Source organism: Temnothorax nylanderi, unplaced genomic scaffold (genome assembly GCF_030848795.1).
Source record: "Temnothorax nylanderi isolate EJ_2023f unplaced genomic scaffold, tnyl_v1.0 TNYL_tig1166_pilon, whole genome shotgun sequence".
NCBI lineage: Eukaryota > Metazoa > Arthropoda > Insecta > Hymenoptera > Formicidae > Temnothorax > Temnothorax nylanderi.
In genome coordinates this window covers 13,399-33,480 of record NW_027250228.1, presented here as the reverse complement: position 1 = coordinate 33,480, position 20,082 = coordinate 13,399, and the positions used below count along the sequence as shown (strand labels likewise).

Genomic DNA, 20,082 nt, shown 5'->3' with positions numbered 1-20,082 from the left:
GCATTCTTGTCAACCGTCAAATTTTTTAATCAAGAATTAATTAATTCAACTAATGTTTAGTTAACAACTAAATAAATGTTTAGTTTTTTGCACGTATCGACTAAATATTTTTTCGGATTAACAAATTTCTTCTCAGTGTAGGGCTTCAAGTGTTTTGTCGCAATTCTCTTGACTAATTCTTAGCAAACATATTATATGAAAGTAGACGCCGCAGTAGGTAATAAACAAAGTATAATTTTATTTTATATACTTTCCGCAGACGAATTATAATTTCAAATAAATCCCGCGTCCATTGTCCCATTCAAATGTCCCTTTATCGCGTGTTTATGATTTCTAATTAGGAAATATCGTTGAAGCACAATTTCATTCCGTACACGTTCTACATATGTGATATATCTTCATGCAGAAATGATTACAGCTAGACGGAACATGATACTTCAAAGATTACCTCGCTTGAATATTATTCCGATTTTTACGGAATAATGTTGCATGAGAAGAAAATCTTCCGAATAAAGTCACGCGATAACCTCCAATTTTCCGTACCGCATTTAGAATCGTCGCTACTTCCTGTCACGGTAGAATTTCCGCGATGCTTCTTATCGCATAATGTACTGTTTAAAAACTATGTACCTATCAAATCAACAAATGGTTCGATTTTACATGATTTGACATAAATATCCATTCATTTCAGGATTTACAATTTAACAAAAACTTTAAAATTTTTTATAATCATATGTGAAATATTTTTTATTTGGAATAGAATGTTTATATAATATATATTCCCAATCAATGTTTCTTCGCATAAATAAATGAGTTTTTTTTAGCATTTATACTCATGCGCTTTTATACATATGCCAGTTGGATGTTCTTTAGCATAAATGGGAAGTTGATATCTTCAAACAATTCAAGCAGATTATTTGTTAGCCCTTTTGAATTAATAAAAACAATAAAGATAAAATTCAAAAATTGGAGGAGGCAAATATCAATTTACAAAAACCATTGGCGAATATAAAGATTTTGTCAACATTTTTCGAGGAAAAATTTATAACCTATTAAAAGGAAAGGAACAAGTAGTATCGACATTGTGTTGCAAGATATTTTCATTTTAAAAATATTTTATTATCTGCTGTAATTCCATTTGTTTAGAATAAGGCAGCGATTGCGGATCAAGCAAGATTTCGCATGCGAGTTGTTAGAGCAATTACAGTTTAGATGTTTAGAAGTTTATCCTTAGCGACATCCTCGGATCTTTTACTACTCTCACACTATCACTTCCTCATAAAAAGCTACCTCATTCGCAAATGATTTGCGAGGAACCTTAATTCGCAATCGTATTATTTCTTCGATTTTATCAGTCGATTTAGAAATAGTCTGCTTGATATGTTCCATCCTATAATGCTTTAGAATTTAGACTTCCCGATTACGATCGACCGATCCTTTACAGCATGCGAGTCAAAAATAGACTACGCATTGAGATTAAGATTAAAGATTGAAGATTGAAGATTAAAGATTGTTCAATCACACTAGCAGGCAACGCATTGGAGATGAGATTAAAGATTGTTCTATCACACTAGATTCTGACGTGCGATTGACAATATGGTTATAGGAATTAATAAACATGTCTCATAAAGCTGAACGTATAAATATTATTAGGAGAAGAATTTAAGCCATTTCTCTTCTCTTAGCAATTGCTATAGAGGAAGAAGAAAAATAAGCGTTCAATATGGACAAATCTTTATTATTAAAAAGAAAAAGAAGAGGATGCGTCATAATCTTTTTACGGAATTGGCTTTCGAAGATCCAGAAAGATTTAGAAGGTAAAAAATGCTAACCATATAGATTTCCACCTGTATCCTAGGTCGGATTTGTATGGTTTTCAACATGGTTATCCACATGTATAACCAGCTGCATTTTTTGGATGGCACTTTATATGGTTTTTCACATGGTTTCCATATAATTTCTCATATAATTTTCCACATTGTTTTCTATATCGTTTTTTGACAAAACAATTCACTATTATCAACGTTTTTTAAAAATAAAATCCAGGTTATTACATAAATATTGTCAAAATCCACATGGATTGTTACAAAAAGTAAATAATTATCTACAATTCTTTTACAAAATCCAGATAGACTTCCTGTAGATTTTGACAAATTGTGATTGATATCCTGGTGGATTTTATAAAAGTTTTATATAAAACTTCAGGTGAATTTTGATAAAAGCTAGCTATATGAACTTTTAATCTATTTATATAATATTTATTTAATATTACCTATATAAATATTATATAATATAAATTATCAGAGAAGACGTACATTCTTAAAGTTTTATGCTGGATTTATAGAGGCCGTAAAGTGTTAACTTGTGCCGAAAATGTAAGTTTCGACCAAACAGTCATTCGATTCCGTTGTGCGTAACCACGCATTGGTCGAAATTGTACGCTTTCGGCATAATAATGGTTTACGGCCTCTATAAATCCGGCTTCATAGAACATACGTTTTTCTTTCTGATTTGTGTTTTATTGGATAATAAAGTGAAATAATAAAACTTGTAAAATATTGATAAGTACGTTTGTTTATTTGAAACAAGAGCTTAAAAAACATAAATAAAATAAATATAAATTTTTGTCAATAAATTTTTAATAAAAAAGTATATTAAATATAGTATCACGCAAGGTACTTGTGTTTAATATATATATATATATATATGTATTAAATATACTAATTTTTCTTATTCTGGATTTGCTAACGCTTTCCTTTTTTTTTTAATTTCTTTTCTTGCGATACCTTTACTTGATTTATAACCTCCGTTAAGGCAGGATTTTTTTCTCTCTTAACCCATTCATCCAGTTCAATTTTGCGGATGTTCTATTCCTCTTTTTTTTTAATGTAATACCGCATGCATACTAAATAAACTAATATTTTATTCATTTTATAAGTACATTTTTATAAGTACAGCATTAAGGGGATGCTGGAGACAGCTCTGTTTTACCGCGAAATTTTCAGACACACTAATCTTTTGATTGATTTCACCGAATTAAAAATTTTTTGTCCAGAATTAAAGTATGGACGATAACGAATACCGCAGACCCCATTTGCGTATAAAAACGAAAAAAATTAGAAAATTACAGTTTTATTTTCGATTCTGCGGTCGACTCATGACAACATTTGCTGCACATAAAAGTTTTAGACTGTGTACGTATACAAAAACCTGGCAGCGGTCTCGGAAATACAATAAAGAAGAATCCTGCGCTTGCAGAAATGAGCTGAGAGCTTTAGTATAAGAGAAAAGTGTGTTTGAAAATTTCATATGCACATGTTACGCGTCTCCCCGAATTTCAGCCAAAAACATACGGATCAGTATAACGGGTAGCCCTAGAGCAGGCGCTCTGTAGGTATGTGTAAGAATCGGTGAGCACTTCTTTATCGACGCTGATCGAGTTCGCCTGCGTTCTGTATGTATGTGTAAGAATCGGTGAGCACTTCTTTATCGACGCTGATCGAGTTCGTCTGCGGCTCCAGCATCCCTTAAGGTGGCTTCAGAGACTTTTAAATACAAGATTTTTAAATGAATTAAAGAACGTTTGTATCTATTGATAGAATAAGTACTCAAAATTTCAAGGAAGGTCAACGACCAAAATTCTGCGACAAATAAATTATAAATTTCGATTATTTTCTATAGGTTGTTATAAGACACTCGATTATTTTACAATAATTAAATTAGATTTTAATGTATACAAAAAATCAAACTGAAAAAAGTTGGAAGTGTAAATTATAAGTTACGAGAATGTAATAGAACATTGAAAATACAAGTAAGGAGCAAGTGAAAAAATTATATGCGTGATATAATATGCGGGAATATCCAGTACATGCATAATAATTATTATTATACATATAAAAAGATTTTTATTTAAATTTAAATTACCTATTGTTACTACTAGAAGCACCAGACGTTGGAGCCACCTTAAGAATTACTATTATTATACAAAATTTTACATTCTTACCATCTATAACTTTATCTTTTGCAGGGCTAATCGATGTACAGGGTGTTCATGACGATACAGAGCGGTACGGCGGGTTGCCCATTCGAGCAGGCGCGCATGGTCGTTCACAATTGCGTTGACTTCGGTGCATCACCTATAACCACTCGCATATTTTTTTTACAATAAAATGGACTTTGTAGCGCCCGAAGTTGCAATACAATTGTGACGGATTTCCGTAGCAGTAACGTTAAAACAGAAGTCGAGATGACAATACAGGTTATGAAATAAATTTTATTAAGAAAACGAAAGACATATTCTCTCTTACGAAAAAAGCTCGTACCATAGTCCATCATAATCATTATATATTATAATTTTATTACTTAATTATTTTTTGCACACAATGTTTATGCACAGGACAAAAGTCAGCAATTAGTATATGTGTGCAATTTAAATTATAAGTCGGCTAATAAATTTCATTCAATGTAAGTTTAAATACTGCAGAAATCACCATTAACAAATCTTACAATATTCATTTTGTTAATTAATAAATAATTTATCATTAATTGATAATCAATTTAATATATCAATACTAATGAGCATTATATAATTCTTTATATAAATGATGCTGCTGCATCTTAAAATCTTAATCTTAATCTCATAAACAAGAGGTTTATTAGTATAAAATATACATTTAAATATGATGCTAATAATAGTTTATATAAGGCAAATTATCATAATATTTAATGAATACTTTTCAGTAATAAATTCCTTGTAGATTTAAATGAGATTCAGTAGCATTATTTACATAAAGATGCTTATTAGCATCAGTATATTGAATTAATTATTAATGTTAATGATGAAATATTAATAATCTGAAATAAATGTTGTTAGACATAAGATCCGCTGATAATCGTTTTTATCGTTATAAATAACGATGGAAACGGTTATCAACGATCTCGTGCCTAATAACATTTATTTCAGATTATTAATATATATATATATATAATATATATATATATATATATATATATATTGTCACGTCTTTTTCACTCCCGGAGCGGTCCGGGCCGTGTGACGGATCAAAGGGGAAGGAGAGAAGGATGATAGGCCTCTCCGGCAGTTCTCTCGCACCTCGACACTCCACTAACCGAATTTTATTGTGGGCGCCAGACGCGTGAATTCGCGTCCGCGAAATCGCGAGAAACTAAAGAGAGAGACGCAAGGCGAAATAAGTCGGTGTGCGAGGAATCGGCTAGCTCGACTTATAGCAGGCGCGCCCTCAGAAAAGATTTCTAATAACGAGACAAAAAATATTCTTGACATGTTTAATCTCATCACAACCTGAATAGTATAAAAATAAAACAATATTGAGATTAAATCAATAATTCCTATTCTCTTCTCTCGAATAAAATAACATTGAACTTAATATCTTGAGACAAGACATATATAAATTTAAGCTTATATATTCTTGCGTTTAGACTAATCTTCACGCGACGTTATACTTATAACTCTTCTCTCGAATAAAATAAGATTGACTTAATATCTTGAGACAAGAATATATAAATTGTCTCAAGATATTAAGTCAATCTTATTTATTCGAGAGAAGAAGAATAGGAATTATCGATTTAATCTCAATATTGTTTCATAACGCGCGATGTTAGAGCCATAATATTAGGCGCGATCCGCGAGACGGCCGCGCGCCGCGAAACGCCTGAGATGCATCTAAATATCCATTATCCAGATATTATTCCTGAATAGGTCCTCTTGAGCTTATTATCATGTATTAGAATGGAAGCTAAACATAGAGAAGGAAACAAATAGCCTATTCGTCTGCAACAGAATCAATTGATCTTATTCTATAGCTATAAAAGACACCAACTAAATTTTGCTGTCGGTTACTGGCTGGAGAGGTTATCCTTGAAAATATCATTTTCATCCGTTCAGACTGTCCATATAGGACTGAGGTAAAAGATTTTCTAGTTTTCGTTATATATTACCTGAAGTTATATGTTTCGCAAAATGGAATATTGTTAAATGGATTAAAATTAATGACTCTCATTATGAGAATGGCATATTGGTTGTTGTAGATTGGGAAAGAAGTAAAATCCTCAATTTGGTTATATTTATACAATATCTGTATCCAGAGATAATATTGTATATTTTTTACTTAAGAAACTTACCACAGTAAATTTTAATACTCATTTCCATGCTTATAAAATTGATTTCACTGATCAATGGCATTACTTAAAATTTCAGATTTGGCTATCCATACCCAGAACCAACATCAGAATTATTGCTAATGATCAACGATTGGTTCCGTTCCGTTTTATTCTCCATTGATTTCTCTATGAAAGATAAATCAATGGAGAATAAAACGGCTTTCTATCAAATACGTTTTGTATGATCCTAAGTGTAAAATCATAAATCATAAAAATAATCGAAAATCATACGTTTTGTATAAAAACGTAATAATAAAACGTTACAAAATAATAGCTGTTTTTGTTCATAAATACCTTATTCATTCTATCACAAAAAGGATCTTGAAAAAATAATATAATAGATTCCTAACAATCTACAAATTTTCTTTTTGCAAGAATAGAATAGAGATTTTTTTCAGATTCGTCTATATTGAATCAAGAATATTATAGGATTGTCACAAAGTTCTATCTAGCATCTTTCTAAGAAAGTTAGAGGGATGTATCAAGAATATTTTATTCTAAACTTAAGAAATTTTCTATTTAAGATTAAAATATGTTGTTTCAATACTAAATATGATGGCCCTATTTCGATCCTATTTATGATAGGATTTAAGAGTATAGCATTGTATCTAGAAATCTTTTCTGAGGGTGGCGGGGTTGATTAAGGGCAGCGCGATGTTCGGCGGGGTGACACGCAATCATTAACTCAGTCAGCTAACAAATGAAAGGACCATTTATTGTAGAATAACTTTCGGAAAACAATGCGGCCATTTCGGCTTTCATTATCCAGGAAAAGCAAATAGATAGCTGATTACACGGGCGTCAAGTTTTGAACAATAAGAATGGCAGTAACGCGGACGCCAGAAATAAGCGGAGAATTACGTTAATTTAGTAAACGCGCGGAAGGCGTCGTTGATGAGCAGATAATACTGGTAGAAAACTAACTCACAAATACTTCGAAATCATAGCAGTCACGCAGATAATAATAGTAGAGTATTAAACTAACAAATAATATAGAATATCTACAGAAGTTACGACCGAATGCGACATAACTGGAGTAAACGCGAAATAATCGTGCGTCACGCTCGGAGCGCGTGAACTCAAGGTCCCAAGCGGCGCAAGGATTCTTTCGCCAAATTGCCTTAATCTAACGCAGATAGGGAACGTAACACAAGTGACATCCCAACGTAATAATGGTCGAACGCAACGCTTAATATCGCCAAGGGTATCCTGACGCGAAGAATAAGGCGCTGAGGCGCTTGGCATAACACGAAATACTAAAACTAACGCGGGGAAGGTACGGAATTACCGCTGAGTAATAACGGGACGCAATATTAGGTCAAACGCAAGTAATATCTTAATGCAAATAATATCCTAACGCAAATAATATCCTAACGAGAATAATCAGTCGGTGTGAATAACGCGAATGACACCCCGACTCGAGAAATCAATCGGCACGATCAATATTCTAACGCGAATAATATGTCGGCACGAACGACATTCCGACGCAAATATGATTCTAACGCAAAGGCTTGCACGCAGTTAACATCGGAGCACAATCACACCACGCGAATAATATCTCGGCGCAACCAATATCGCGTGGATAATCTAGGTGTCCTAAGCGAATCACACCTCCCTGGCGAAAATGAGAAGTTTATAAACGTTGTTTGATGTTTACGTGAGCGTTTGCGGAAGTTCGTTGAGAGTTTAGAAACGGTCAGTAGAGAGTTCGTAGAGCGGAAATTGCAACGCTGCAGCGTTTGAAAGGCGTTTGTATATAGCGTTTTTGAGAGTTTGCACAGCGTTTACATGACGTATGACGTTGCTGAGAGTTCTTTAAAACATTTAGAGATCCTCTGTTAAGCGTTTAGGCTGCGTTCGGAAACGTCACCTGGGTACACGCGGGTATACCTCCTTCTCCTAACTCGCTGAGATAGAAAGAGAAGGGAGTATACTCGTGTGCACTCGGGTGACGTTTTCGAACGCAGCCCTGATAAGTCGAAAGCGTTGCTTTCATCATTGAAAACTGCGTGCAGCCTCTATTGAGCTTAACGGGCGTTTACTCTTGTCGTTAGAAGAAACGGCGTAAAGAGCGTTAAATGTTAAAATCTGCTTTTCGCCTCGCAGGGGGTCTGCTTATATACGCGGCTGGATGTATTTTAAATGCGAGAAAGATACGCCGCCTAGCGTCATTGTTAGAAGAACGTTTGCTGAACGGAGGGAAAACGCTTGTGTTACGGAGTCGGGAAAAGCGTTTCTTGGGCGTCTCCAAGCCGTTTGCGTTAACGCCTTACAAATCGTTCACTGCGCCCTCTACAATTCGCCCTCGGAAGAGCGTTTGCTGAACGGATTGAAACGCTTGTCTTACGGCTTTGAAAAAGCGTTGCTCCATCGTTCACCATTTGACGTTTTTTAAAACAGACGAGTGCATTTTCCGTAGACGGACAAAAAACTATCTGGTCCGACGTTCTTTTCCTTGCGTGCAACGCGAGGATTGAAAACGCGGTAAACGATGGAAACGTCCTCGTTATACTAACGAAGAGTTGGCCATATGTTATTAATTTACGGCGAATGTCGTAAAATGGAAGGCAGGCCGCAATTTTGTACGCTGAGCGCTTTCCTGAAAAGCGGCACCCGGCACACGGGTATTTCCATACCTTATTAACTCGCCTTATCCAGCATGGCACGTTACACACGTCAACACGCGCACGAAATCATCATCGCCCGGAAGAAATTATCAATCAAGTGAGAGAAGCAGTTACAGAAAATCCGCACACCAGCACGAGAAGTATCGGATATGATCTTGGTATGGACCATAACAAGGCGCATAGAATTATTAAGAAAGATTAAGAATGCATCCTTACAAGAGACACACAACTCAAATGTTGCTCCCCAAGAATTGCTCCGTCGAGAAAGATTTTGTGATTGGGTCTCAGAACAGGTAAATTATATATTGCTTCCTCATAGAGGAAGCTTTGTTTTCGTAAATTCGTATATGAACTTTTGATTGTGTATAAGTTGGTTCTAATCAACCAAATTTAAAGAATTATATATAAAATTGGGGTAGAAGAAACCAAAGAAAAGATTGTTTTTTGAGTTTTTTTTTCATTTTTTCTACCACTATTCCATATATAATTCTTTAAGTTTTGGTTGATTAGTTTTTTAGTTATATAAAAAACACAGTGTAGTGTTAAATGTTAATCCCCTTTTAAGAAGGTATGAAATCGATGTTTGAACTTTGCGAAGCTGACCGAGTGTCGAGCGTTTATTTTATAAATGACTGTATAAGTTACTGATTTCATTTAACAGTAGTACCTCATGGGTGACGAAGAATCTATTATGATTTTACAAACGTCGGTTAACTTTAAAAAAAAAACCTTAGTTTACTCACTATTCATCTCTTTCTAAGGGGGACAGTTAGAACATCTCAAGTCTCAATAATTGAGACTTCAAAAATAATGTTTTAAAATAATAAAAAAGTGTGCAAGTAGAAACTTGCACATTGTTTCCTCATAGTTTTTATTCTATATTATTTGTTAGTTTAATACTCTACTATTATTATCTGCGTGACTGCTATGATTTCGAAGTATTTGTGAGTTTAGTTTCCTATTTCAGGAATAATATCTAAATAATGGATATTTAGATGCATCTCAGGCGTTTCGCGGCGCGCGGCCGTCGCGCGGATCGCGCCTAATATTATGGCTCTAACATCGCGCGTTATGAAACAATATTGAGATTAAATCAATAATTACTATTCTCTTCTCTCGAATAAAATAAGATTGACTTAATATCTTGAGACAAGAATATATAAATTTAAGCTTATATATTCTTGCGTTTAGACTAATCTTCACGCGATGTTATACGTTATAACGTCGCGTGAAGATTAGTCTAAACGCAAGAATATATAAGCTTAAATTTATATATCTTGTCTCAAGATATTAAGTCAATGTTATTTTATTCGAGAGAAGAGAATAGGAATTATTGATTTAATCTCAATATTGTTTTATTTTTATACTACTTCAGGTTGTGATGAGATTAAACATGTCAAGAATATTTTTTGTCTCGTTATTAGAAATCTTTTCTGAGGGCGCGCCCTGCTATTAAGTCGAGCTAGCCGATTCCTCGCACACCGACTTATTTCGCCTTGCGTCTCTCTCTTTAGTTTCTCGCGATTTCGCGGACGCGTAATTCACGCGTCTGGCGCCCAACAATAAAATTCGGTTAGTGGAGTGTCGGAGGTGCGAGAGAACTGCCGGAGAGGCCTATCATCCTTCTCTCCTTCCCCTTTGATCCGTCACACGGCCCGGACCGCTCCGGGAGTGAAAAGACGTGACAATATATATATATATATATATATATATATATATATATATATATTAATAATCTGAAATAAATGTTATTAGGCACGAGATCCGTTGATAACCGTTTCCATCGTTATTTATAACGATAAAACGATTATCAGCGGATCTTATGTCTAACAACATTTATTTCAGATTATTAATATTTCATCATTAACATTAATAATTAATTCAATATACTGATGCTAATAAGCATCTTTATGTAAATAATGCTACTGAATCTCATTTAAATCTACAAGGAATTTATTACTGAAAAGTATTCATTAAATATTATGATAATTTGCCTTATATAAACTATTTACTAGCATCATATTTAAAATGTATATTTTATACTAATAAACCTCTTGTTTATGAGATTAAGATTAAGATTTTTAAGATGCAGCAGCATCATTTATATAAAGAATTGTATAATGCTCATTAGTATTGATATATTAAATTGATTATCAATTTAATGATAAATTATTTATTAATTAAACAAATGAATATTGTAAGATTTGTTAATGATGATTTCTGCCATTATTTAAACTTACATTGAATGAAATTTATTAGCGACTTATAATTTAAATTTGCACACATATACTAATTGCTGACTTATGTCCTGTGCATAAACATTGTGTGCAAAAAATAATTTAAGTAATAAAATTATAATATATAATGATTATGATGGACTATGGTACGAGCTTTTTTCGTAAGAGAGAATATGTCTTTCGTTTTCTTAATAAAATTTATTTCATAACCTGTATTGTCATCTCGACTTCTGTTTTAACGTTACTGCTACGAAAATCCGTCACAATTGTATTGCAACTTCGGGCGCTACAAAGTCCATTTTATTGTAAAAAAGATATGCGAGTGGTTATAGGTGATGCACCGAAGTCAACGCAATTGTGAACGACCATGCGCGCCTGCTCGAATGGGCAACCCGCCGTACCGCTCTGTATACACTGAGAGAAATGTTTTGTTGAAACAACCAAAATTTTGTTACTAATACAAAAACTATTGTTGATATGTGATCAAACAAACCGTTGGTTACCACGCATAATATTATTTTGTTGACTGTTTGGTATGATGTACAATAATCCTTTGTGGTAAAAATTGAATATTTTGTTACCGGAACAAAACATTACATGAGAATATATTCAAACAAAATCTTTTATTAAAATAGAGTAGGGTAGATATATATGCGTGTGCGTGTGCGTGTGCGTGTGTGTGTGTGTGTGTGTGTGTGTGCAATAATGTGCAATAATTATTATGTATGTACAAATATTGTAATAGTGTTTATATATATGTAAAAACTATTACGATATTTGTACATGCATATTAGTATTAATTATTGTATGTTACATGAATATAACTTAGCTAATTTTCATTATACTAGATATGTATGTATTATATATAAAACAAGTCTATTAAAATAAAGAAGTAGCAGGTTTTATATAACATGCAATAATTAATATATACAAACATTGCAACGTACGTACTGAATACATGCATACAATAATGTTTTATTTTTAAATATAATTTTGTGACAAATAAAATGTGACATAACGTTTTATTCTTTATTATGTGATTTATTCTTTCAAAATTACATATGAAATGTCGGGAGTTATTAATGACTTAATATGTGACGGTAAAATGTTACATAATTGTTGTATGCTAAACATTTCCACTTGTTTAAATACTTTACTTCATAACATTGTACATGACTGCAAAATCGAATAGTATCCATGCACTGCACAATAAAAAATATATTTTCATCTTTGTCAGCAAATATTAATTCAATTTGTCCAAAAAATGGAAATATTTCTCCGCGAAAAATATTTAAAATAAAACTTGGCTTGTAATAAATACTCTTTATATTTATCCATGTTACTGCATGAAATGTTGTGCGTGGTAAAAAAACTTGAATGTTACAATAATTAGGAAGCTTTGATATTTGCTGCATTGAAAGCTCCTGTCTAAAAGATATATGTCTTTTTAAATCAATGTTTTGAAAAAATCTATAACACAGTTTTAACTGATGTTTTATCGCTAAGGTTAATGATAAATTTCGTCTTGAAGAAGAAATATGAGCAGCAATCTTTGATTGTCTGTGTTTTGCTTCGTATCGCATGCACCAAATATTTATTAACGGACCTACTGACCTCATAACGCGCGCATAATGAAGGAGGAAATGATGTTTTGGTTTCAATGTATCTTTAAATAAGTCTAAATAAAGTTCATGATGCTCAGTAACTAGCGCATCTAAATATTCTATGCATTGTGAAGTAAAAAACGGTGTAAGTAATATAGTTACAATCTTGTGTAAGCAAATGTATAAATCCCAAAAATTATTGTTCTCAGGGACTTTATGTCCAATGATAAGACCGAAATGAATAACAAATGTTATTGTTTCTGAAGCAGAAAGACCTAAACTAAACCTCTTCAATTTTTCTATTTTTAAGAATGGTGGACGATTTCCTTCTTCAGGACTAAAATCGGTTGGCATCAATAAGATCCCCGAAGAAATCACCCGAACAAAAAAATCCCATTAAAAAGATCCCACCAAAAAGATCCCCGAATCAACAACATCCCATGCATATATATCCCAGATGCATACAATCCCCAAATCGACAACATCCCACGTGTAAATATCCCGGATGCCAAAGAATGCTAGAAAACATTCCTTGAAGAAATAATAAGGCACACATATATCATTGTATTGTGCTATTTAATAAATATAATACATATAATACATTATTCCAAACAAATATAAATAATCGGGTGCGTTGCACCGGCAGAAAATTTTTGTGATCCATAATTATTTAATCAATATAATACATTATTCCAAACAAATATAAATTATAATCAGGTGCGTTGCACCGAACAATTAACGATCCTTATTCCTAATAGGCTAAGTTATGGGCAACACCACGCAGGTAATCAACAACGTCACCTTGACCATAGGTGCCCACAACATTGAGGAGCCGCCTGTTACGATCTCGATATTTTTTGTTTTTCGTTTGTTGAGCGTCACCTCGAAGTATCTGTTCGACCTTTAAATCGGTCAGAGCCTGCTCATCACGCATTAAATCGATGAATTTCCACGGAGTAACGTGAGCCGCTTGAGCACGATTATTAAAGGCGTTATGCCAACCTTCGACGATGTTGTTGGTACGATCTCCACCTTCAAGGGTGGTATCGTAATGATTCCACAAAGCAACGGGAAATAAAGCAGCACTTCGTACTTTACGTCGGTTGATAGTACCGATCCAAGTTGCTTCGATGTAAGAAAGCAACATTTCCCATTCGCCAGCATGATCGGAGTAAAATGGTGACGCAATTAATGCCTCGTATGCAGCTTCCACGTCAGCCGGGGGTACGAATGCGAGTGCACCTAGCATCCTGAGATTCAACGCGTAGTCGCCACTACGCGCGTATGCCGATTGCAATCCATATTGTTGAATGTGCTTCCAAATGCACTGTGACATATGGAAAAAGCACCCTTTTACAGTGACGCCATTAAACACCTTGGTGATTGCTTTGATGAATGCGCGTTCGAAGTCAACCATCACTGTCACCGGTTGTAAACGTGGCTCCATTGACTGCAACTCTTGCAGCATTTTCGTGTAGACCTTCTCGCTTTTCCCGGTTGTCAGCACAAACACAAGCGGCACCGCCTCACCTCCAACAGTCCCATGTATGGTGTACATTTGATAAAATATGTTGGGAACGACGCGAAATGTACCATCAGCATACCACACATCACACGAGCGTAATAAATTTAGATTCCGTTCTGTTGTGAAAATCAATATTCTTTCTTTTTTTTTTGCCTTAATGCTACAGTCACTTTTCAAAAATGGCTCGTTTTTCCACGTGTTGCGATAACCATCGGGCACTACAAAATCAGCAATAGTGGTGGGATTTGGTGGTACATTTTGCTCAGCCTGACGAATGCGGCGAACCGTACAGCTGAGATCTCTTCTGCTTGGAAGCTGCCCACTACCTGCCACAGACACTCCAGCAGTGGCTGCAGCAACAATGACTCCTGTCGGCTCTCGGGTTTGTTTAGCTTTCTGCCTTAGTTTAGCCATTACCTTCATCACTTCTACCTTGGCGGGGTCCGGCGCGTGAGAGTGATCAAATTCCTCTGTTACTCTACCTATAAACGCATTTATATCAACAATAATAACATCGAGCACTCACTGTCGCACATAGCAATTGTAACATACCTCTTTTATTTTTAGTAGATGTATAGCAGCGTCCACGGCATTTGCCGGTTTTATGTAACATACATCGCCAGATGAATTTTCCGGCACCCTCGCGATGAAATACGTATATATATCCGCGGTGAATTAGATTTTCGCCGCCTTTCTGGTTTGTCACAAAGTGCAGCGTCATTCTCAGCAGACTCGCAAATTCAAGGCACTCGATGAAATGTGCGACAAACCGTCACCGGGAGAGTTTAAACGTTCACCGCGACAAACGATAGCGTACACAAGACACACAATATTATTGTAGCACTAGCAACGCTGACTGAAAAGCCACCTGACGAATTTCGAACACCTGTGCTACAACCAGCGGGAATTTCGAGCTGCCGGGCCGATGCACAGGATATTGATGGGGGAACATTTTATTCGGGATCTTATGAGTGGGATTTTTTTTGTTGTTGGGATTATTTCGATCGAGGATCATATTTTTCGGGATCTTATGAGTGGGATTTTTTTGTTGGAATCTTTTTCGCCGGGGGAAATTTACCGTTCACCACCAAAATCATACGTACCTATTAGACTATTAAGATCGTCTAATGTAAACAGTTTTGATTGTATAAAATGTAATATTAATTTACTCATATCATATTGACAGACGCCTTCAAATACATCATGCATTATATCACAACTCATATTTTGTATAACGTGAAAAGAATCTAATTGATTCCAAATGCATATTTCAGTTAAACCAGTTACAGAGACGTCATTTTTTCCCAAGTCATTAGCATATTCATTAACTGTACGTAATAATCGTTTATCTTCAGCTGTTTGATATCTTATTTGATTAAGAGAGGCTTTACAAAATCTACAAGGATGGTTCGCAACAAAACTTTTTACAAACCCACAAATTTCATGCACACCTAAATTATCTCCGATTACAAGAACACATTTTATATAAATATGTATACCTTCTTCAGTGACTAATCCTGACTTCTCTAACATTTGTAATTCATGAATTAAAGGTCGAAATGTAGCTTCATTCCCGTAAAATTCTCTATCTTTATTCAGAAACAATAACGTTAAAAAAATATTATCAAGTTTTGAGCGTGCTTCTGGAGGCATGCATGGTAATGAAAAATATACAGCTCCCACTTTATGAACACCTGCATGACCACCTAACGGATTATTTGTCTCAAACTCATCAAAGTAAATTATTAATGGTAAAACGAGTTTGTCATGAAAATTATTACTTAAATGTTTCCACAACTCTGATTGAATTATATTACTTACACAATGTGAATCATTCTTCACTTGTTCCATGTAATCTAATATATCTTTTAAAACATTAGGTATTTCAAATAATGCCTTTAGGACATTTATTACAGAAATAAATTGGCCTGTGACATTATATGGAACCAGGGTGAAAATATTGTTAATCCTTCTATTTTCCATAGTTTGTCCAATTACATAAGTAACAGGTTCTATATAATAGCCTTTTTGTTTAAAAAATTTAATTCTCTTATATTCTGTGTCTAGGTCGCAAAAAGGCTTCTTACATCTATTTAAAAAAAACGCTAATTCTTGTTTCATGACTTCTGGAGCCTCTAAAGTATTCAAACTTTGGTTCACTTTACTTTCTACCATGCTAACAATATTTTCCACTAAATTTGAAGTGATCTCTATAACTGTCTGTACATGTTTTCGCGTCATAGAATTATCATTATATAAATGTGATAACGAAGAAGCAGCAGCTTCCTGTATTCCTTTAAACTGAATTTCATCTTCATTGGCGCACGCGCTATCGTCTCTATTTTCTAAATCCATATTTGGTCACGTCCTACGAAAATAATAAATGGTTACAGAGTCAAATTTAACGCAGCTGCTTTATTCCTTTGATGTTCAATATTATTGTATGTTCAAGATCAGTGGAACTCTGGAATAACAAGAAATAAACATTACTTTCAGCTCAACTGCAGCAATTTTGCACATGTATAAAATTATTTTGCGTATAATATAGAGAAATATAAAAATAATACTTACATTTACTGATAAAATGAAAGAATTTAATGATTTAGTTAATAACGCTGCGTAATAATTTTTGGAGTCTAATACTTTTTTCTTCTCGTGAAAACTGTAGCTATTTATATAATATATAGAGCACACGCTTTCGAATGGTGCAGTATAATCACATTCGATCTGTAAAAATTGTTACAAATGATTATTTACATGGCTTTTACAAACTCTTTGAAATAACAATAACTGCTAAAATATTCATTAATGGCCTGCGGATGTTTTAAAATTGGCCAGTTCGTAAAAGTAGATGAAAATTTCCATCTCATGTAGTCTTGTATTTTTCATGTTTACAGGACCAACCGATATGGATGTTATATTAATTATGTCAAGTGGTAATAAATTATATTTATTGGAATAAATTTTCTATTAATAAATTTATCCCCCCCCCCCCCAAGTGTAGTACAATAAGAGGAACAATAGTCCATTACATTTATATGAAATTACTGTTATTATAATAATATCTCTGTTTTACATATAGATTTTTGAAACGTTACCAAGCTAGCTTCAAATTTAATTTTTTGCCTATTTTATAAAAATTTCTACGTTTTCCTTTTCCTCTATATGTATATTTGAAATATTTAATTATTTTATTATAATGCAAAAAACACAACAAGTATTCTAAATAATATGCTAAACATAAATACGTACCAGATGACGAATAGCATTGACAAGCTGAAAATCATCAATTTCGCACACTTCAAATTCTATATGTTTGTTTTCTTTCTGCTCGATATGTTCCTCTTCATCTGACTGAACAAGTCCCTTTTCCTTATCAACAATTATTGTAATATTGTCAACCTGTACAGTATCAATCATCTCAGCATCACTTGCACGTTCCACGATTATATTAGGAGTAGCTGTTTCAGATGTGATATTATTTGTATCATTTACTGTTACAGGATTACTTGTTTCACATGTTATATCAATTATCTCGGGTGGCGCATTAATTGATATCTTACTTTCCTATAACATATATATATGACACAATATTAAAACATATTTTACAAATTTTATTTCATTAATTTTTTTGTGCACTATTGCTAAACAATATATTCTACGTTATTTATATATAATTAATTTACCTTGTTATCGAAAATTGTCTCCGTCTCAACTATAGAGTTTTGCAACTTTTCTAAGTTTTTTTCAAACTTCAGTCTTTTGCCTATTTTAGGTATAAGAACCTCTAAGTTTTTTTAGCCAGGTTTTAACCGTAGAAGTGATTCGAAATCAATTTCTTCATCTACACATTAAAATTTTCTTTTACAATGAATGCTTTACAAGTGATTTACAATAATTATAAAGTTATTAATTAATTAATTAAAATAATAGACAATGGTCATAAACTCTCGACAGAAAGATAGATTTTATCACATTTTTTTATTTTGTTTAGCTTATATGTCTTTGGTCTATACGGTTGAAGACACGTAAACTTCTTTTTTACTAGCCTATTTTCAATTTAACATATTGCGGTTTGTCCGTATTCTCGCATTGTTTTTTAGATAAAAATGTACCACAAAATGCGTTCAGCAGTTCAGCATGGCATTCAGTTTACGTTACATATATTACATTTTCGGAAATAAATAAATATACTTAGGCCCAGTTTCACCAACGTCGATTAACTGTAACCTTCGATTAAACTCACTCTTCGTCTCTTTCTAACTGTCCCCTTTAGAAAGAGACGAAGAGTGAGTTTAATCGAAGGTTAGAGTTAATCGACGTTGGTGAAACTGGCCCTTATATTGATACAATTAAAATGAGAATACTGGCCATTGTGTTTATAAAATATAGATAAAGATAAATAAAATTCTTTACTTACTTGTAAACATCAGTTTTATGCCGAGATCAGTAAAACTGTTTTAATAAATTTTCGACTGCTGCATCCATAATGTGTGAAGATTACGTGAGGAGAGAAAGAACACACAAAAACCTCAACGGTCACTTTAGATGTTAGGTGTTTCTTATGTATCAATAAGTATGTACTATTATTAGTTTACAATCACTTTCTATGTTTGCCCTTGCTATATAGACCCTGCAGTGTCTAGAAAAGTACTGACGAGGACGAACAGGCTGAAACCGGCAAACGTATCCGCGTCCAATATGGCTCCTTCTCCTTCACACAGAATGCGGAAACGTTTGCCGCGCGGCAAGAAACCACGCGGTAGCCAATCACGTGCCGCTTTTTCGTAGGAACCAGAAGTTTATTGGCTACCACGTAGCTTCTTAGGCTGCGTAGCTTAGGATGCGCTCACAACGCTCGCGAGCATTATTTCGTCCTTGTTTAACATTTGACAAACAACAAGGATGAAATGATTCCACGCGTTGCGAGCGTTGCGAGCGATAAGGGATAAGGGGAACGCACCCGTAGTTCTTCGCAGGGCAAGCGTTAAGGTGCGATTTCACGATGACGCTCGACGCTGGATTCGAGCGTCAAATCTGGTCACGTGATAGATTTCAGCCAATCCAGTGGTTAGCGTGGAATCCAGCGTCGAGCGTCATCGTGAAATCGCACCTTTAGGCGGACTGTCGGTTATTGCCTGTCGATCTGCCTGTTCGTCCTTGTCAGTATTTATTTATTCTAGACACTGCATAATAACAAAGCAAGGGCAAAGAAAGACCTGACATCTAAAGTGACCGTTTAGGTTTTTGTGCGTTCTTTCTCTCCTCACATAACCTCATTATGGATACAGCAGTCAAAGATTTATTAAAACAATGGGGGTTTCCTGATCTCATACAACTATTTGAGGGTAAGTAAAGACTTTTATTTCATCTATATTTATTTATCTTTATCTATATTTTACATACACAATGGCTAGTATTCTCATCTCAATTGTATCAATAAATCAATATAAAGTATTTATTTATTTCTGAAAATGAAATATATGTAACGTGAACTAAATGCTGAACGCATTTTTTTGGCACATTTATGTAAAAAGCGATGCGAGAATACGGACGAACCGTAGTATATTAAATTGAAAGTAGGCTAGTAAAAAAGAAAAGTTAACCGTACAGACTGAAGACGCATAAACTAAACAAAATAAAAAAAATTGATAAAATATATCTTTCTGTCGAGAGTTTATGACCATTGTCTATTATTTTAATTAATTAATTAATAACTTTATAATTATTGTAAATCACTTGTAAAGCATTCATTGTAAAAGAAAATTTTAATGTGTAGATAAAGAAATTGATTTCGAATCACTTCCCTGGTAAAAATTACCGTTAGAAACGGATAGAACGTGCATTCTATCCGTTTCTGACTGCTTTACTATGCGTTTCTTTCCCTG

General features: G+C 33.9%; 1 protein-coding gene and 1 long non-coding RNA gene across 2 annotated transcripts; both read right to left on the bottom strand.

Moving 5' to 3' along the window:
- Positions 1-13,228: 13,228 nt before the first annotated feature.
- On the bottom strand, positions 13,229-16,549 carry LOC139786843 (uncharacterized). Its single transcript, XM_071725947.1, has 2 exons — positions 16,282-16,549; positions 13,229-14,676 (listed from the first exon to the last, which is right to left on the bottom strand). The coding sequence occupies exons 1-2, from the start codon at positions 16,547-16,549 to the stop codon at positions 13,421-13,423; spliced, it is 1,524 nt and encodes a 507-aa protein (XP_071582048.1). The 3' UTR covers positions 13,229-13,420.
- Positions 16,550-17,466: 917 nt separating this feature from the next.
- LOC139786844 (uncharacterized) lies at positions 17,467-19,255 on the bottom strand. The gene is made up of 3 exons (XR_011722440.1): positions 18,615-19,255; positions 17,881-18,038; positions 17,467-17,761 (listed from the first exon to the last, which is right to left on the bottom strand). It is a non-coding gene; the product is annotated as an uncharacterized lncRNA (long non-coding RNA).
- Positions 19,256-20,082: the final 827 nt, after the last annotated feature.